At 35.3% G+C, this 20,241-nt stretch overlaps 1 protein-coding gene across 2 annotated transcripts in view; it reads left to right on the forward strand.

Moving 5' to 3' along the window:
• Nucleotides 1–19,883, forward strand: part of GPM6A (glycoprotein M6A) — a 207,923-nt gene extending 188,040 nt beyond the window's left edge. For both annotated transcript variants that reach the window (XM_072861550.1, XM_072861551.1), the window contains exons 4-7: nucleotides 7,606–7,759; nucleotides 9,933–10,009; nucleotides 11,321–11,386; nucleotides 19,186–19,883. In XM_072861550.1, the coding sequence (XP_072717651.1) occupies nucleotides 7,606–7,759; nucleotides 9,933–10,009; nucleotides 11,321–11,386; nucleotides 19,186–19,338 (450 nt within the window). In that variant the 3' untranslated portion in view covers nucleotides 19,339–19,883. The remainder of the gene's footprint in view (nucleotides 1–7,605; nucleotides 7,760–9,932; nucleotides 10,010–11,320; nucleotides 11,387–19,185) is intronic.
• Nucleotides 19,884–20,241: the final 358 nt, after the last annotated feature.

Here is a 20,241-nt window from a genome sequence, read left to right on the forward strand (position 1 = left end):
CATCAAAGTGTTAGAAACACCACCAAAAAGAAAAACAAAAGGAGGAAGAACACCTTGAGAATGTGAAAATATGAGCATATACATTTTGAGAAAAAGTAATTCCTATCTGGAAGATTGTAAAATTAAATAGGAAATAGCAGATAAGATCCAATGCTCTCTGTAGAACTTCAGAAGCCTGTTGGACTACAAAAATGATAGTCTTGCCTGAAGGACGTATAAAATAACTAATGCTAACAGCACAATGCTACAAAGCAGCACAATGCTACAAAACCATCAACATTCTAAAGAAGATTCAGAAAGAAAAAAAAATAATAAAATTGGCTTATAAGGAAGTACTGAAAAGATAAATTATAATATCTTCAGGGAAAATCTAGTCTTGTATCAATGCAAAGCTGTCTTCTGCAAACTAAGTATGTTCTGATAGTTAGTGGATTTTTTTACAAAGCAAAGTTTCAAAAAATGAATCAATTTGTTAGAGAATCTTCTTTTTGTATTTCTGATGCAGCTGTGGAAATCTCCTCCCCCACTGCCACCAGTAAATCAATTCAGAGTAAATCAGAAAGTAAACCAGCTTTTTACAGGCATCTAAATAACCACAAAGCAGTAGACATCATGTGTAGAATACTTCAACCTTGAGGTACACATCTAAAGGAAATTTTAGAAAAATGTATGTGCAGATGAAAAGCAGACAATAAGTAAGAATTGCTTTTAATTTTGTCAAAATCAGTTCTTCATCCATCTAAAATGTCTGTAGAAGAAAAATGTTTAAAAAAACCCAAATAAAACAGTTCCTTAAAATGGATGCTTCAAAATTTAAAATTTCAGGGATTTAATCATTTTCTGGTAATAGATTTTAACAATCTAAGGAATGTCACATTAGCTAGTGTATAGTATATGGATGAATTGCAATTAGGCAAACGTGAGAAGTCTGTCCTGCTATGAAGAGAAATTTGGACCATAATTGGCTTTTTTTTTTTTCTTTTGAAGCACTTGATTTGAATGCAAGCCAAGAAGGATCAACTACATGACAGTAATAGCATAGCATGAAATGTATCCATGTTTCAACAAGACTCTTGGAGCTGTGCCTAGGAATATAATATGTCAGAGAGAGAGATAGGATGAATGTGTTTTGTAGAGGCAATAAATGTCCAACAAGTGATTGTTAGAAATGAGAGTGATATTTTGGGCCAAGCAGAAAAGACTTTGCAAGTGTATATTTTATGTGATTTATAGTGCATTTAGTGGTAATATCAGAACATTGGTTTCTTTCTTCCAGCAGCATTATATGTAAAATGAGATAGGTTGAAATACTTTTGCTTCATCTTTTACTTCTGTTCAGGAATGAGGCACGAATGTAGGAGATGCTAGTTAGCACAGAAACGAGAATGTTAGAGGAGGCCATTTGGTTGTGAGCTACTAAACAGTCCTTCTTAAGCATATTTAAATTTCATACTGTGTGTAAGAAGAGGGTGTATGAATACCAAGAGAGGTTGGCTAGGGTGGCAAAGGATGATCTGTAACATTTTAAGCATTGATATATCAATGAGTTTTAAGACATCTGTATAATGTTTTCAACTTCTCATTTGACCACTTAAGAAAACATTATGATTTATTTAGATTTAAATAAATAAGAATAGTATTGCTGGTTCTAGACAACCTAACATTTTTAATTAAGTAGCAAAAGCGGTTTTAGCTTCTGCAATGTTAAAATCCTTTCCAGAGGAACTCAGTGAGTTTTCCACTTGCTCTCTCTAGTATTTGCACATGGGTAACTATACATTTAAGATGCTGTTGCAAAAAAACATTGGGAAGAGGTTGAAGTATTTATGTAGAGATTCTTCTTTAAAAGTGCAAAAATTGAAAAATTCTGTTGGATAAATTCTGAGCCTCCCAAAAGTAAAAAGAACAAAGCACCTGTAGTGTAAGAATACAGATTGTGATAGGAACAAAATATCTAATATTTACACTAATCTATGACAAAAGTTTATTGATCAAAGGAGGCTACTGAGTGTGGACTGTAGATGTAAGGTAGTGGGCAGAGCTCTGCATTATAGAAAATTGAATGCAGATAAACAATAAGTCTGAGGTAGGAACACATGTAGTACTTTTAAGTCTGACTTCTTGTAAACTGCAGAAAGAACTATGCACTATGCAAAGAACTATGAACTATGCATCAGTACAACTTCATCAAGACAAAGTTCAGCATTTGAGAAAATATGTGGTGACTGCAATGAATAATTTAAAAAGAGTATGTAAATGTGTTTATGCAGAATGTGCACAGGGTAAGGAGACAGTAGCATTAACTCAGAGGAATTTCTCCTAGGAAAACTGGTCAAGACTGAGGCAGAAAGGCTGAAAGCCAAAGGTAATTTATGAATTTAAAGCTGGGCAAAGTGCTAAAGCTAAAAAAGTTTTTATTAGTATTGAAATCAGATCTATAGATGATTGAATGTGAATGTGACGTTAGAGAGACAGGGCAATTCAGGAAGAAATTGAAAAGATCTTCCTGTTCACGCTTCTGAGTTGCCGTCAGATGACACACAGTGCCTTGTTCTCACGTGCAATTGGGAAACTGCACCCAGAACCAGGACTATACAATGCACTGTGGAGGTCAGGTGCCTCCCAGTTAGAGACAGCCAGGCTAACCCTGGGCTCATCTTCAGGTGACGTTCTGCACTGGCAGGGTTTCATAGTGAAGCATAATAGGCTTTTAGCAGGACGGAGGTACGTGATCTCTGTAGATGCAGTTTTGATCTCTGGCAAAAACTATCAAAGAGAATTTCTGAGCCTGTGAAGAGGTTTGGAAGAAACCCCTTCGATCATCAAGCTGAAAGTAAACAATGAAGTTTTGTGTGTGTGTGATAGGATAACAAATCTAAATAAACACAGAAAAGTGTACGTCTTATTACAACTCTCTGGGTTGAGAGCTCATGTCAGGGAGTTAATATCAAATAAGTATATGACGAAATTGAGAGGAAGTGTAGATGTAAGTAAGGTAAAATTACATGGCAACATGAGGTTTCTAGAGTTAAGTTTTATTCAGGCACTTCTCAATTTGTTACTGTGTTTCTATATATTATTTTTGTTAGTAAGCAGCAGTATCCTCATACAGTAAAACGACGAGTTTACTTTGTTTCCATTTCAATCCATCTCTCTTTAGTAACAGTACCTTTTAGATATTATTTCACTGTCTCTGTCCCTAGGGTCACTGAAGCAATCATACAATTGTTCTTCAGGGGTATTAAAATCTTTATAACAAAACTAAAACAAGAGCAATGTTTGAGATTCAATGAATGTGCTTTTCATGGGACCAGTACCCAGCAATTTTAAAAAGAAAGCAGTAACTGAAATCTTGATCTTATTAAAATAGCTAGGATTTGGGTAATGTTTTCAGTGGAAACAGGATTCAGCTGGCTGTGACCACCATGAAGCTGTTATGCTGTATACATACCATTTCAGAACATGCTCTGAAATCTCTACTTCCTGATATTGATCTGTGCAACAGATTTTATTAAAAAATCTTTCCAGAAAGGTTGACAATTTGCTTACTTTGATAATTTATGATTCAGGAAAGCCATTACTGGCAATGAAAAGCTTATAAAATCTGGCAAGAAGGTTTTACCAGCCATGCTGTTGGTACAAGAAATTAACTGCTACATAGGTTAAAGATTTGTTTTGTTCAAATAATTATCTACTTTAGCTATTCTTTCCCAATGTGAACTGAGAATCAGTTACTGAACTTTTATCTTCATGATTTGGTAGACGAATTTCACTATCACTTCCAGTTTGTTTTGGGTTTATGTATTTGGCTTCTTACAGTGAAAATTTAACTGATCAGAGAAAGTAATTTTCACGACTAATGCAATACATAGCATACTAAAGAAAAAAACTGTGGTTCCTCTTTAAGATGCTGTACTGCTGCTTCATAAATCTTTGGCTTGTCATGTAGCAGAATGCTACTTCAAAGGAGAAAGATCCCTTTGAATCTCAGGAGATTGAGTTCTGAATTTAATTCCTGGCGTGAACAGGCGCCTTAAGATTTCTTGTAAGGTCTCTAGAGCAAAAATGGAAGATTGTGATAGCAGAGAAAACTATCTAAAAACACCACTTTAGTCCTTTACCTGCGGTTTAAAAAAAAAAAATTCACAATTTCATTCCATTATAACAAGAATTTATAAGCTAACCACCTCCTATTGCTAGAAACTAATAACTTGTGCAAGTTAACCTCTTGCTTTTTACTGCCCCTACAGCAGAAAGTGTATTATTGCCCAGATCACATTTTTGTGGTTTGCTTCACTGATATCAATGATAGCAGCTTCCAGGGATAACTCATAGCTACCAAGTGATTTAACATGAAGTTTTGCATTTTCATTATTCTTACATGAAACAAAGGAAATTTCTGTTTTTCCCTCTGTCTTCTTGGTGTTATGACATGAATTTGGGCATATTATTGGCCACTGGCTCTTCAGTCAAAAGTGACTGAAAGAGGAAAAATAAAGTTCTTCCTTTTCTAAAATATGTTTTTAAAATCAAATAAGCATTTGATTCACTTTTTGTGAGACACTCAACAAAACAGATTCATGTTTTTGAAAGAGAATCCCTTCCATAAACAAGCAGGCAATTCTCAGCTCTTGTGACTCCCAGCAGCCATCATCTGACAGATTTCTCCTGCTCTTATTCTATGCCCAAGGCAGATTTTTTAGAGGCTAATAAGCTCTCTTTTTTTCATTCTTTGCTATACCAATGCTTTGTATTATCTCAGTGTAGATTTTTAAGCAAGCTTCTTAAGCAAGCAAGGCTACAGAGAGTTTCATCCCTACAACAGATCAGAAAATAAAAGTATATTAAATAGGAATTGTAATGCTCATAGTAAGGCTGACCTTTTCCTCCATTTGGTGTTAATCACAGAATAGGAGTATTTCAGAATCTGTGTAGAGACCAGTCTTAGAAACAGTTACTACAGTTCAGTAATATAACTAATATCAAAGATTTAGTTCTCCATTAAATTATTATTCATGTACTACTGAGAGTCGTAATAAATTTATTAAATATTATTTAGTTCAGAAATTCTAGAAGGAGGCTCAAAAAATAAGGCCTCAGACTTACGTGGTTTTGGCAAACTCATAGAATATAAGCTAGGAGGCTGGTTTTACCTTTAAAATACTTCTAGAATATATTAAACTGAGAATTTAAAGGCTGTTCTGAGAACACACAGGGAGCCTTCTTTCTTATTTCTTGCTCCTGCTTTAGAAAAATTGAGTACAACTCTTTAGCTTGATAATAAATTAAGATCAGACATAGCATTTTAGTTGGGAATTCATAGCCCTGAAGTGAGTCTACATTTCCAAGTAATTTTCCAAGTAATTATTTGTAAATGAGTGCCTGGGGTTGAACCAGATGTTGTCTCATTAGCTTTAACACTGTAATATGGAGAGAAAAAAAAAAAAAACAATAAAAGAGCAATAATGAAAAATAAATAGGAGTGTGTACAGAACAGTATTTACTTGTATTGACTGTTTTCTCTGCAGTAGGTGGAATAGAATTTCCATTATATAAAGCAACTGACAAACAGAAAAGTCTACTGTAACATTCAAGGGTGTATATTTATTATAGACTTTGCTATCACTTTCTCTATTTTACCAGTAAATGTGTTCTTGGGAAAAGTTGGAAAGGAAGACAGCCATTATCTGCATGAATACATTTTCAAAAACCTTTAACCATAAATTAGACACATCAGTTTCCCTTTTAAACTAGTTTGATGTTAAGGGAAAAGTTAAAATGGTTCATAACTTACAAACTGGCAGGCAAAGCTGAAGTGTTGAGTACTAAATAAAGAAAACGATAGAAAGCAGATACCCAAAGTATTAAACAGAATACTTCTATTCTTTGTTCCACTTTATCTTTTATTTTCCTGCATCCTTCTGATAATTATTTTTAGTGCTATAAATTCTCCAGCTTTTCAAACTACCGCTGAAAGACTCATCTACCTAGGGACAATAAGGAAAATTAATCTGAATTGAATTTTAAACTGGATTAATTAAACTACATTAAATCCCTGTGTAAATACCCTTCCTCAGAATTAAAGTGGCTTTTATTTAATATTCTTTGGAAGTGAGTTAAAGTAAATCAAATTAAGGTCTCTCTAATATAGCTTGAGAATGTCCATCCCCATCCCATACCTTCAAAGTAATAAAACTACCTCAGCTAAAATTCAAACCTTTTATTTTTTTTGATTGCTTTTCCTGATTAGGTCGACATGGACAAGCCACCTCTAAAAATTTTTACTACCATTTACAACCCTTTTGAATCTCACCTTATTTGATTTCCATAAATAAAATCTGTATTAATATTAGGCTTTTTCCTTTGTCACCTGATGTGAGACATCTTACATTTAAAAATAACCAGAAAATGTCTTCCATTTTCCACTTATTTACTCTTTAAGGTTTAATTTTAAGCAGATTGTGGACCAGCTTATTCAGCTTTCAAAAATAGCTCTTATTTCTTATTCTCAGAGTCAATGTTTTTCTGTGGTAAGCAGCTACAAAAATGTTAGTGTGCTGAAATTTTTTTGTTTCAGTAATGTGTTTAGATTCATCAGCATTTCTGAAGCCATCAAATCTTGGGGCTATTTGGATTCAGCATTTAGAGGCTGCATTATCTTCCACATTTAACCATGTAGCATCTTCATATCCTTTCCACAGCATAAAATGAAAAGGTAATTTGTTATTGATGAATGTGTCTGCTAGTTATCTTAGGTTAGCAGCAGAGTAGTGATGTAGCATGCTTACGTATTTACAGAAGCTGCGTGTGCCAGCATAACTACCAGCCCTGAAGGCAAGTAGAGTTCAATGCCTCCTACAAACAGATTGCTATACTCTTGAGGCTCAGGGCTAAAAAAAGAAAATGTGTAGCCTTTGGAGAACACATGTTGCAAAGCATGTAATTTAATGCGTTTCTTATTAACAGAGGTAAGCACCCTGGTTTGTTCTGAATGACGAATTCCCTTGTATGTAGACCCCAAAGATGTCTAAATACGGTAACAAAATTACAAATATATTGTCTCATTGGTTCAATGCAAAATGGATTTGCCAGTGAGAGTCTGTGTCAGCCATGGATAATGACTTGTTTTTATTAAGACCCAGATTTTAACAGCAAAAGCAAGCAAAGCCTATAGTATTTCATTCTAATTTTTTGCATCATGATTGATAGTGGAAAAATCAACCATGTGGCCTCTTGTCTTAACTATGGAGTAGTGGTGATGGGAGAGAGGGAGAAACATGCTTCACAAAGCATGCAGCTGTCTGTACTTCAGATGTGGTGCTTTGCATCAATCATAGGCCCAAGAGTGACAGGAATGTGGAGTAAGCTTGCACTTCTGGAAGCATAATTGCTTGTTCTTCAGAAACATCATGTTAGTGCTCTGTCACTCACTTTGACCAGATCCTGAATTGATTATCAGGCCAAAACTGTAATTTAAATAACAACAGAAACAGACAAAACCAGTCAGAAATGCGTTTGTTACTTCGCTGTGGTTCCTTTTTTGCAATGGAGTATCAGTTAAGTTCTGACTTACCACTGGTTTTGTTTTTCCCTCTTTTACTGCAGTTTATTATGCTGACATACATCTTTATGTTGGCCTGGCTTGGCGTCACAGCTTTCACTTCTCTGCCTGTTTACATGTACTTCAATCTGTGGACCATTTGCCGAAATGCCACTGTAGTGGATGGAGCTAATCTCTGCTTGGATCTTCGCCAGTATGGTATGTGAATGAAGAGCACTAAATGTAAAGCAAGATTTCACAAAAGCAAGCATCACATTGCTTTGCTTCCATGTATCTGAAATGAACTGTTTCAGTGTTTCTGAAACAATCGTTAAGCATCTCTTTCTATCCTTTTACCCACTAGTCAAGGCAGTATATTAGGGATGCACTGCATTTCCAGGCCTGACAAAATTGAATCAACATTGTCCATCTTCCCAGAGTACTGAAAATCTGGCTTGGGGCTTCTGTTTAATCTCTTCTTTTGGAATTGCTGGAACTTGTCTAAAATGCTTAATTAGTCATTTGTCTGGAGAATGAGTTTTTAATCTTGTGGTAGGACACTGATTTGGAGATGGGAGATCCTAAGTTATCCTCTGTCTCTGCAGAGCCTAGAGGTGAATTGGGATGGGACAAGATTCATTGCTTGCAAAAATTTTGATGAAGAGCATCTATACAAATAGTAACACTCCTAAGAGGCTGGTGGAGAGAGAGAGCGGGGCTAAAGCCTAAACTGTGGAGGTTAGAATAAAGTGGGGATATACACATACGTTTGTTTTGTGGGGATGGGAAATTTGGACAAAAGGGGGTTTGGAATCTTAAAAAGTCTGAGAATCCTTGTGTTGGTGATGATAATTTAATTCCTTTCTGCCACAAGACTGATTGAATCTAGATGTTCCGGCCTCGATGGTTTCTCAGCCCACAGCGCTTTGGGTAATCATATTCTCATCAGACAGTTCCTTGAGTCTTTCTTTTGTTGCCTTGGCCTAATATAAAATCACAGTATATTTTTAAGTGCTATTTTGAGATATAAAAAATGTTGTGTTGCTTGGGAATGAAACAGTTTGGTTCATATTAAACTTTTCACTTAAACTAAAACAAAATATTTCACATTATTGGGCAAAAAAAAATATTTTTTAATTTCTTGATTCCCCCCCCCCCCCCAGCATGACAGGTGAGTTGACAAAGCAATTATCTGTAGAGATCTCATCAAGAGTTTTCATTCTTCTTTATATGACCTTGTATTTTGCTAATATTAGTGCCTATTTTTTATTGTTAATTCTATTTTAAAAGTGCATAGAACACTAACATAGAAAATATGTACTCTGTGAACGTACCTGTTTCCTGTAAATTCAGTGTAAAAACTGCTAATTACTGATAGGAAAGAACAGTACCTTTTTTCATGATAACCGAGTTATAGCGGTTTTTTTCAAGATAGTCTTTGATTTAGTATCTGGACATTAGCTAAAGGAAACAATATAGCAGATTCTAGTTATTCTTTCTGATAGAGAAACTATTATTACAATAAAGTATACATTTGGGTAATGCTTTTTGATAACTTGTGAAAGAAGCTTTATACCAGATCAACATGTCGGAAAACACTATATTGCACATTTCTCCACGTGAGGGTAGAGAATGTGAACAACTTGGTAAGTGTATATATTGGTTGTAAATAATTTTCTAGTGTTTTGATAATTGTGCTGATCAAAATCTGGAATTAAGATATTTTCAAAAATTGCTGAAAAATTGTTACCTGTGTGTTTCCTACCAGGGCTTTTACTAAATAGATGATGTGTTAGTTTTGTGATGGCTGAAATTATCATAGAATCATAGAATGGTTTGGGTTGGAAAGGACCTTAAAGGTCATCTAGTTCCCACCCCCCTGCCATGGGCAGGGACACCTTCCACTAGATCAGATTGCTCAAAGCCCCATCCAACCTGGCCTTGAACAATTCCAGGGAGGGGGCATATACAAGTTCTCTGGGCAACCTGTTCCAGTGCCTCACCACCCTCACAGTAAAGAATTTCTTCCTTATATCTAATCTGAATCTACCCTCTTTTAGTTTAAAACCATTACGCCTCATCCTATCACTACACTCCCTGATAAAGAGTCCCTCCCCATCTTTCCTATAGGCCCCCTTTAAGTACTGGAAGGCGGCTATAAGGTCTCCCTGGAGCCTTCTCTTCTCTAGGCTCAACAACCCCAACTCTCTCAGCCTGTCCTCATACAGGAGGTGCTCCAGTCCCCTGATCACCAACAAAAAACTGATTTTGTTGTTAAAAAAAGTTCTGCAAATCAGCCAAGAATTTTTATTTCTTAGCTTTTCTGGCTTATATGAAGTAAGCTGCTATGTACTAAGAATACTAAATACTGTGAATATTTATTCTGCTCCAGGTATTGTAACTATTGGAGAGGAAAAGAAGGTTTGCACCACATCAGAAAGTTTCATCAAGATGTGTGACTCTAATGAGGTGAATAAATGTGATAATATTTTTGGCAAATCCATAATATATGTTATAGTAGGAAGTAATTGATGTGCGTTTTCTTCTTACTCTTAATGTTCTAAATCTAGCTATGGTGATCAAATAAAATTGCAGTGGAAAATACAGTTAGCAAGTACTTTTCCTAGTCTTTTACCATGTACCAAATTTAGTCACTGCAATTTCTCCAGCCATTTGTTTTGTAAATACACTTGTATTTTATTTTTTTAAGAATTCCATTGTCATGTATATTTTTACTGAGATGTTTTTGAAAGCTAATGCACCTGCTGCACAATGAATAGGTCTATACAATGAATCACTGTTTGAAGATCTTATGATTACTGTTGTGACAAGAGAGTAAAGATTTCAAATGGATTTGACCAAATCTTGCAGTGTGTTAGGATAATAACTCCTAGTACATTTTTCTTTGTAGTTTTTCCCTTAGGCAAAGGCCACCTATTTCAGTGCAGATGAGGTTTTTGGTTTCGTTTTTAAATGATCAGGGATGAAGACAGGACAAACAAAATTACATCTATCTAAAACAAAAAGAGAGGCTAAAATCTTGATCCATCTGAAGTCAGAGGGTGCTTTGCTAAATGTTCCACTAAGTCTTACTATGTTTGAATAAATCTTAGAGTGAAGGTACACAAGCTGCCTTTATACCAAAACAATCTAAGAAAATGCAACCCTTGCTGTGCAGTCAACACTCAGTGTCTGTGTAAACCAGATCACTGAAATTAAAAACAAATGTAATCATTTGGTTTGGGGTGTGGTGAGGAAGGTGGTTAACTTGGGTTATTTAAGTAACCTGGTTTATATTATATCACTATGAACAAATTTTATTGGAAAATTTGGGAGGGAAGTAAATCAATATATGAGGATGGAAAGCTACAGCTAATGAAGGGAAATGGGGTTTTCTTAGGCTGTCTTTGCCACTAGAGAAACCACCACAAACATTTGTAGATCTAGTAAGGTAGTATTGTAACTGTGAAAAAAAGAAAAAGAAAAAAGTGCTGGAGTGTTTCTTTTTAAACAATTGGGTTTTTTAATGTTTTATAATTTAAATACAATATTTTAAAATAGAATTATGCTTTATCCCTGATATGAGTACTGTAACAGAACAGGTACAAGAACAATGTCATGTAGGGATGTCAATCTTTTGGAAAAAGTATTAGTAATAATTACTTTTGTAGAAGGGTGGCAGCAGGAAGGCAGTTATTTGCTCTACGCTATTCAGACGTTTTGTTCAGTTTCTGTTTAGTGTACCACCATGAAAGTCCTTTTCTTTGTCCCCCTTTGCAGCTAAACATGACATTCCACTTGTTCATTGTGGCACTTGCTGGAGCTGGAGCAGCAGTCATTGCTATGGTAAGCTACCCAACACTCTGTACTTCCTTATGTGAATTGCTAATACATTCTGGTTGTTACTTAGTATCAGTTATTCAATTTCCATACTGTCACTCAATGCTATTACTAAAATATAATTCTGTAATTCAATACTCTCTCATTTTTTAAAAAATATATTGATGGATTCCCTTTGAAGTAGAATATTATGATTACTTTTTTGAATAAAAAACCACCTTTGAGTACATGCTAAGAATTTTTACTATTTTCTTACTGTGTTCAGACAAGTGTCTGAACTCATGTATCTGTCTCATGACCATAGTAATATCCTTTTATGATCTATGCCTTTCTGGGTATTCACAGGCTTGCCACGCTGCTATTTTGGGAGCTGACTCTTGTGTCAGTTCTGTGCATATATGTGAATGTGACAGTTTTTCTGTCAGGACTAATTTTTGCCTTTTTTTTTTTATAATGAAGATTACTTTGAATTTGATGACATTTTGCTAATGAGAATATTCCACTGAGAAAAAAAGTGTATGAGCTAGTGCCCTGCTCTTCTGCCTTTTGTCTGCTATGTCTGCTTAAACATAAAGATATTTTTAGAATGGGGATTCTATTCCAGTATAGGTTTGTATGACACACACTGGATGGGAAATGAAAAATGACTGTTGCTTGGTACTGATGCATTCCATAAGAAAAGTGTTTGTAATGGTGATTACTGTTACTACTGCTACTAGTAATTTTTCATAGAATCCTAGGGCCATAAATTTTTCATTCTTCTTAGAATTACATTTATAAAAAAGGACAATCAGAAACTATTAAATGAAGCTAGTATTCCCATTACATTGGTGATTTTTTTTTTTGTTCTTCTCTGCCATTTTTTCAGTGTTACATGACACCCTGCCAACACAGCAGAGGTAGCTAAATGAAAAAAATATATTTTAAATGTATTTTTTGTTTCAAGACCACAAATAATAAGTATAATAGTAGAATATAATTTATATTAATAATTTAATTGATTTTCCAAACTGAGACTTTTCTGCTTCCAGCTGAAAAAATGGTGACCAAATAGTAATTAATATAATACATATATTAGTGTTAGGAAAGTATATCCAAGAGACCATTAGTTCTTCAGTACATTATTGTTTTCAGTAGTATATTCAGTAGTAGTTATCAAATACTAATTTGTTCAGGTAATAGTTCTGCATTTCAAAGAAGGGTTTTGAATCAGAATAGCCACCAAAAGATTTTCAGTGAAAACAAAGACATCTTCAGTGGAAGCAAATTGAGTAGGTATATTGAGCCACGTAGTTTAAATACATGATACTTTCAATGAAGTTTAAAAAAAACCCTTCAAAGCTCACAGTACCATATCAAAGATGCCATAGATGTTGTTACACCAAGCACTAATCCACTAGGAATTCACTTTGATGGCTTACATTTATTCACATATTTTTGAAGGGTTACACACACCCAAGTATACTTTTTATTGGATTCTGTGACTGCACAGAGCAGGCATGATAAGACTCTGACTGACTGTTTCAGCATAAGTTAAGGATCTAAGTGCTAGTAAATTGTGTAGTGTCCAAAAGGTAGTAAATGTATGCTTTATGAAATGTTTGCAACTGTGTTGTCTATATTTCAATTTCATAATTGTTTGCTTTTAACCTTCCACTGTGATGTTAGGTTCCTGGTGAAGACTAGCACATTCCAGTCTTTGGTGGTGGTAATTTTTAAAACCGGCATACCAGACCCCATTTATGGGTTAGGCAATGTGCTTCACACTTGACACAGTAGCCCAAAGACTGGGGACAGGACATAAGGGAAAGTTCAGAATTTTGTGGTTGGACAAGCAGATGTTAACAGGTTTTCTTTCTTTAAAGGAAGTTTGCTTTCCCAATGAAGAAGTAATTTAAGGGAGAGAAAATGAATTTCGGGTCCTAAATGTCTCATATAGAAAGAAGAAAGAATCTTTTTTCCCCAGAACCTGTGCTCAAATTAGCAGAAGGTGGTAAGGTATCAGCAATGGGCTAGGGTGAGGAACAAAGCGTGCAGAAGCCATTTAAGTCACTGGAGAACCAATGCCCTTCCCTATATGTGCTGTTGCAATAATCACGAATAGGATTTAATGAAGTTACTCTTTGTATATATCCACAACAGTAGCATATCTCCATATTTGTGAAATTTAACAAGACTTCTTAACAGAAAAATGAGATTAAAATACCAGTCCTTTACAAAAGAGAAAGCTTATGAATTTATCGCACTTTATATACATTTCTTTCAAACAGTTACTGTTTGCAGGCAATAGTCTATCTGACTAAAGTAGTAAGTATTTTGTATTTATTACCATCCAGTAACAGCAATGCATCATCAGTGAGACTGCTGAATAACTGAATCGGTAAAATCTGGTCTTTTAAATGACATTTTGAGTCATGACATTGATATACTCCACTATATCCTCACTTCTGGATTTGTGGACGTTGGCAAGAGCCAGATTATTTAATATGTACAGATTTCTTTAACTCTTTTAATGTCAATATTTTTCATGAAATTCACCAAAGAAATCGTCTTGTTCATAAATATTAAGACCATCTGTCACCAGGATAGTTTTCATTAATCTGTATTTTTAAAATATATTTTAGAAAAATGTAGTCATTTATTGCAAAAACCACAAAAAAATTTCTTAATACTTGCAAAACCATTTGGTCACAAGTGATAATTTTTCCATATCTACTATAATCTGTCTCAGTCTCAGGTTTATATATGAATGTTAGAATTTTTTCACAATTCACTAGCTGCTTCTTTAGTCTCCAAAGGAGAATGCTGTTTTGGGGTTCAAAAAGAGAACTGGCCTACAAGTTAGGATTGATATATAGAAAAACTCATGTATTTTTTACAGTATATGTCAGGGAAAGCTTTAGTTTGCAGAGAAGGAAAATATCAAATAGTTTGTTTTGAAAATTTATCATTCTTAGATTTCAGCCCAAGATGAAAAAAACCTGATAGGATTATTTATGTTGTAGATGCTTTTTGTGAGTCTTGAGCACAGAAAAAATAGCCAGGATTTTGAATATACTTAATTTGGACTATGTATGATTCTGAATGTTACTGTTCTTTCTTATATCTGAATGGATAATAAATGGATATAGAAATAATCATTGAAGTAATACATATTAGTTTTACTGTTTTCAATGTTGTATCAGAAACAGAAGACATGAAGTTGTTTAAATGTAAACTCTACCATCCCAAAGGGTTGATTTTAACGCTAGTAAGCATCCTGCCTGTGCTGTTTTCCCGAAACCACTACAGCAAAACTGAATTATGAGATACACAGTTTCACTTCTCAAAAGTTACCATGTGAGCAGTACTCTTCCACGTGAACTTCCACAGAAGTTATGTCCTGTAAGATGGAGATGCAATCAATTCTCCTGAAACAAGAACAGGGGAAATGTATGTGGTCTAGTTTCTCTCTCCCAGTAGGATTGTGTTCTGCAGGATATTAGATGCATGTAAGGGGAGAAAAAAAATTATTTAGACTTCTGCCCTGCTAAAATAATGACATGTCCCAAAAGGAAAACAAAACCAAAACAAAACCAAAACCCTTCGTAGCCTAGATGTAATTCTACAGTTTTGAAAGACTGAAGCATACTTTCACCTTATAAAGAAATCTAAGCACGAATGTTTCATAGAGTATGGAAAGACCCTGTGCTATCTTGCATATGTCTGTAATTGAAACATCCTGAGGCAGACTGCCCTGCTTCAATTTGGATAAGCCTTGACAGGGCCCCACTGGCTTCAGGCTGTTCAGGTCATGGAAGTGTGAAATGCAATTAGACAGCCACTTAGAGATTACCTCCTTAGCGTGTTATCTAGGAACTTGGTGTTAAAAAAACAAGGGTGGTGGGACTGTTAAACATATATGTCATTGTATAGCATGGATATGTATTTGAGATTATATTCATTATATAAGCTAAACTAGTTGCTTCAAGGAAAGTCATCCTACTTATAGTGAATGTGAACTCTGAGAGTTTTCAACAGTTATGCCAGAAGTTTGGTTCTGTAACTTTTTAAGGAAGGGATGGGTGAAGAACAGGAGTTTAACGAAGGTCAGACTGTGACCAACATACATGCAGAATAGTTTGTCTATTTTTTAGTAGAAGAAAAATGCCAAGTGAAACTGCAAGACATTAGGTTTAAATTTGTCTCTTACTGGGTCTTTACCAGATATTTTGTGAGGATAAGAAATGTGCCTACATGGTCCTATTTTTCATCACATACTCTTCAGTTGCAAGGCTTTCTGGCACATGTGTTTAAAAAGGTCAGGAAGATCTGAGTACACTGCTCAGATACCCCCCACTTCTAGGATTCTCATGTCTGCCATCAGTTCGAGGTTCACATTGTATTTTTTTAATTGAAATCTTACCCTCAAAGGACCAGCACTGGTGTTTTCGCTGGATGTGAACTGTAATTGTCTGAGATGACAGAATTATTAGGATTACCAGCCTGTTTCCTTTGATTTTTCTCAAGAGTTTTACTGTGGAGGAAATTTAAGGGATTTCATTCAACGGAATAGGGATTCAGCATTAGTGTCTCTCATTCGATCTAGAAATGCCTGATCCAGACACTAGTCATGGTGAAAGCTTTTTCAGCTGAGTTAGATACAAGGTGTTTCTTTTTCTTCTGTGCTAAATCATAACCAGAAAGTGTCCCAGAGTAACACAGTACATGCTGCCATCTCCAGCACTTGCACTATCATCACAGGTTGTGCTGCTAGTGTTTTACTATAGATATTAAGAAACTCCTAAAGATATGTAGAAATACTACTACCTGTACTCTTTTTCCTCAGGGAAAGATTCTCTAAACACTTTTTCCTATTTTATGGCTCCTCATCTTAGACTGTATTCCTCAAATAGGGATTAACTGGGTGAAAGCTTGCCATAAACCACCAGGACAAAAAAGACACCAAAGACATTTGGTCCTTTGAAGGGTTTCAGAATGCTTTCCTTGATCTTAATTATCCAGATTAAGAAATGTACATTAGCCTGCAGTAATCAGAAACTATTCCCACAAAACATTTCTGGAAAAAGCCAACATTGGCATTTCCAAAAAAGAAAGAACATACTAAATTGGTTCTGTTCATTTAGTATGAATCTAAGATACTCATATATCTACAACAGTGCGATATGAACAGGAGAATTTGCATAATCTCAAGGTGTTTTTAAGATTAATCTATTCCGTTTTCCACTAGTTGAATCCTAGTTTAGTTTCTCAATTTCTTAGGAGGGGTGGAATCTTTTTGATTTCAGGAAATTATTTGTGGCCTCTGGGGCAGCTGATTAACATAATTATAAGAGATGGTCTCATCAGAAAGTATCTGAAAGCTTGCTAGGGGAGCAATAAATATCCAGAGAGTCCTAGAATAAACCAACTGAATACCATTTGTCATGGTTTAACCCCAGCCAGCAACTGAGCACCACACAGCCACTCGCTCACTCCCCCCCGGTGGGATGGGGGAGAGAATCGGAAGGGTAAAAGTGAGAAAACTCGTGGGTTGAGACAAAGACAGTTTAGTAAGTAAAGCAAAAGCTGTGCATGCAAGCAAAGCAAAACAAGGAATTTATTCACTACTTCCATTGGGCAGGCAGGTGTTCAGCCATCTCCAGGAAAGAAGGCTCCATCACACGTAACAGTTACTTGGGAAGACAAACACCATCACTCTGAACGTCCCCCCCTTCCTTCTTCTTCCCCAGCTTTATATGCTGAGCATAATGTCATATGGTGTGGAATAGCCCTGTGGTCAGTTGGGGTCAGCTGTCCCAGCTCTGTCCCCTCCCAACTTCTTGTGCCTACTCGCTGGTGGAGTGGGGTGAGAAGCAGAAAAGGCCTTGACCCTGTGTGAGCACTGCTCAGCAAGAATAAAAACATCCCTGTATTATCAACACTGTTTTCAGCACAAATGCAAAACGTAGCCCCATACTAGCTACTATGAAGAAAATTAACTCTACCCCAGCCAAAACCAACACACTGCTACTGAACATTTTTATTTTCTGGCTGAAGACAGAGCCAACAGAGCATGTCCTAAGGTGAGAGGGGGACAAGTTTTGAGAAGGTCAGAGGCTCCTTGCAAGCAGATCCAGCAGACTGAAGGTAGGACATTTGAGGTCCCCCTTCAAAAGGAAAGCTTTCAAAGTCTGCAAAAGTCCTGAAAGGCCCAGATCTGGGAAGGTTAAGTGAACAGGAGAGCAGTTCATTGCTCTAATAGGCAGCCAAAGTAGACTATAGATGGCCATAAGCATGAAGACTAAGAAAACTAACTGAATGCAGATACCATGCGATTGCCCCTGAAAGAGGAGTTTTGAATAAAGTATTTTTGGCAGCAGTTCCTTGGAGGCCTCAGCTTCAGTCCTTCTATTTTCATTGTGTTCAAATTTATCACTTGTTTGATCATTCATTGCCACCATTCAGAAGATGGGACATCTACCAGTTGTTAAGCTCAGTCACTGGCAGCCATACCATGTGATTCTTGTAAACTACTAAGATGCATCTCAAAGGCAATTAGGGTGTTTTACATCCTCCATTTATAATGGAAAACATTTGCAGAACGTACTTTTTCTACTGGTAAGATACCTTCCACCGACTTTCAGATTAAATTTATTCAAAGTCACATGAAAAACATTTGTTCACGTGACAATATTGCCAATATCCTTTAACTGGTGTTTAATCCTCAGATGTATTCATAGACATTCTGTCCTCCCCATTTGCTAACATAAATAAACCAAGCTCTTTGGGAGTATATCATCATAGCTCATCCACTGATTTTTTGTTGGCTGCAAGTGAGTCGGGTCCAATCTCCAATACCCACCAAAAAGTTGTGTAATAACCACAGGCTGTGAGGTTTTCTTCCCCTACTTTTCAAATATTTTTTTAAATTTTGTTTTTTGATGGAACACTTGGAAAGCTCTTAATTTTGTTTTCTTAAATAAATAAATAAATGTATTTTTACATATGAAAAATGAATGGAACATGAACATTGTTTCTGCTCCATTCAAGATGTATACAGAAGTTGTCTTTTAAAATCATACCAATCCCTTTTTTTGTTTTTTTATGCATTTTAAAGAATTACATAAATAAATTGTTGTGTAACTAATAGTGAAATAACATTACTAAATTAAATGGTGACAGGTGTGTGCCCTTTTAAGATCTCAAGTTTATTTGTAACTATATTTTGACTAGCTGAACATATTTTTCAATTTTTGACAATTTTTTCCCAAATTAGCTGATTTTGACAAAATAGCTAGAGTTGTAGATGAAAGAAAGAATTCATAACTAAATGGAAAGCTACCACTAACTTTAACAAGAAAGAAAAAGCAAATCTTTCTGTAATTGTATTAGATATGTAATCATAAGACTACAGATGTGTCTACAGCATATTTCTGTCTTAAGCAACTACTTTAACAAATAGTGATTCAATGGGGAAAAGTCTACAAGAAATAACCAGAAGGCATTTTTCCACACAGATTTGTAGAGTAGCTGAAATAATAAAGCAGGGATGATTTGTTGATTTTTCAGTTCTTTTAATTTTTTGGTAGCCATTGCTACCAAGTGCTAGTTACAGTAACAGTAACAGCTGTGAGCTGAGTAATCTGAGGATTAATGAAGCTCAAGCTTGAACTTCACATCGTATTGCTGTACTACTTCTTGAATTAACAATGCTTAGTTCCTTCTGATGAAAACCCAGTCTCTATCCTATAGCTTTCAAGTCTGAACTTGCTCTATTCTGACTAGCTCTGTTGATTCCTAACTCCGCGTTACCTCTCTTACAGGTCCATTATCTCATGGTCTTGTCTGCCAACTGGGCCTATGTGAAAGATGCTTGCAGGATGCAAAAATATGAGGATATTAAATCAAAGGAAGAACAAGAGCTTCATGATATTCATTCTACTCGCTCTAAAGAGCGGCTCAATGCTTACACATAAAAGAAATCTTGTCTTACTTTCTAACATGTGAATGCTTTGTTGTTTAACTAAAGGCCATCCAACCATTTTAAAAACAATTGAAAGTGCTTCTCACAAAAGATAGTTTGGGTGACTTACATATCACCCGTGTACAATTCTTGTTGTCTAGAACTTGGTTTCTTAATTAGTTCTTACTTTGTGTGACCATTCTCTACCACAAAGCTCCTAAATAGCCTTTCCTGAATCCTTTTAAGCTAATTAGTTCTAGATCAAGGATACTAAACTATTGTCAAATACAAATATGTGTTTGATTTTTTTAATCACTTTGTATGTGTTATGCATAACACCTTTTGCATTGTTTCTTATATGTTTTTGGAAAAAAAGTAGCTTTTTATACTTTTTAGTTTTGAGTTCAATAACTACTTTAACTACAGGTATACTTCAAAGGGACCATTGTACATGATGTACAATATATAAAGAAAACACTCTGATGACTTTCCTTTATATTTGGAAAACTTGCCAGGTGGACCCTGATCAACTTGAATGAAGGTCCTAAGAACGTTTTAAACAATCAAAGGTGCAATTTCTAAATTTGTAATAGTGGGTAAAAAAAAAAGAAAAAAAAAAGAAAAAATAAAAAGAAAAAAAAAAAAGAAAAAAGTGCTTCTTATCTTTGTTAACATTGTATTATTATTGATGTTTTTAAAGAATATTCTCTTGTTCCAAGTTCCATGGGTGATAATTCCTGTTTGTATTGTGAGCATGCAGACCGTGGTGCTAACAATGCATGGCCACTTGCCTTTTGAAGGAATTCAATACCACGGCTACCTGTTAAAGAGTTATGGTATATAGACAATTGTTAATTAAGTGATATAGTTATCCATAGTTTTTTACAGAATGATCTCTCTTTAATTCAATGATGGT

Source organism: Ciconia boyciana, chromosome 5, assembly GCF_034638445.1.
Source record: "Ciconia boyciana chromosome 5, ASM3463844v1, whole genome shotgun sequence".
Classification (NCBI taxonomy): domain Eukaryota; kingdom Metazoa; phylum Chordata; class Aves; order Ciconiiformes; family Ciconiidae; genus Ciconia; species Ciconia boyciana.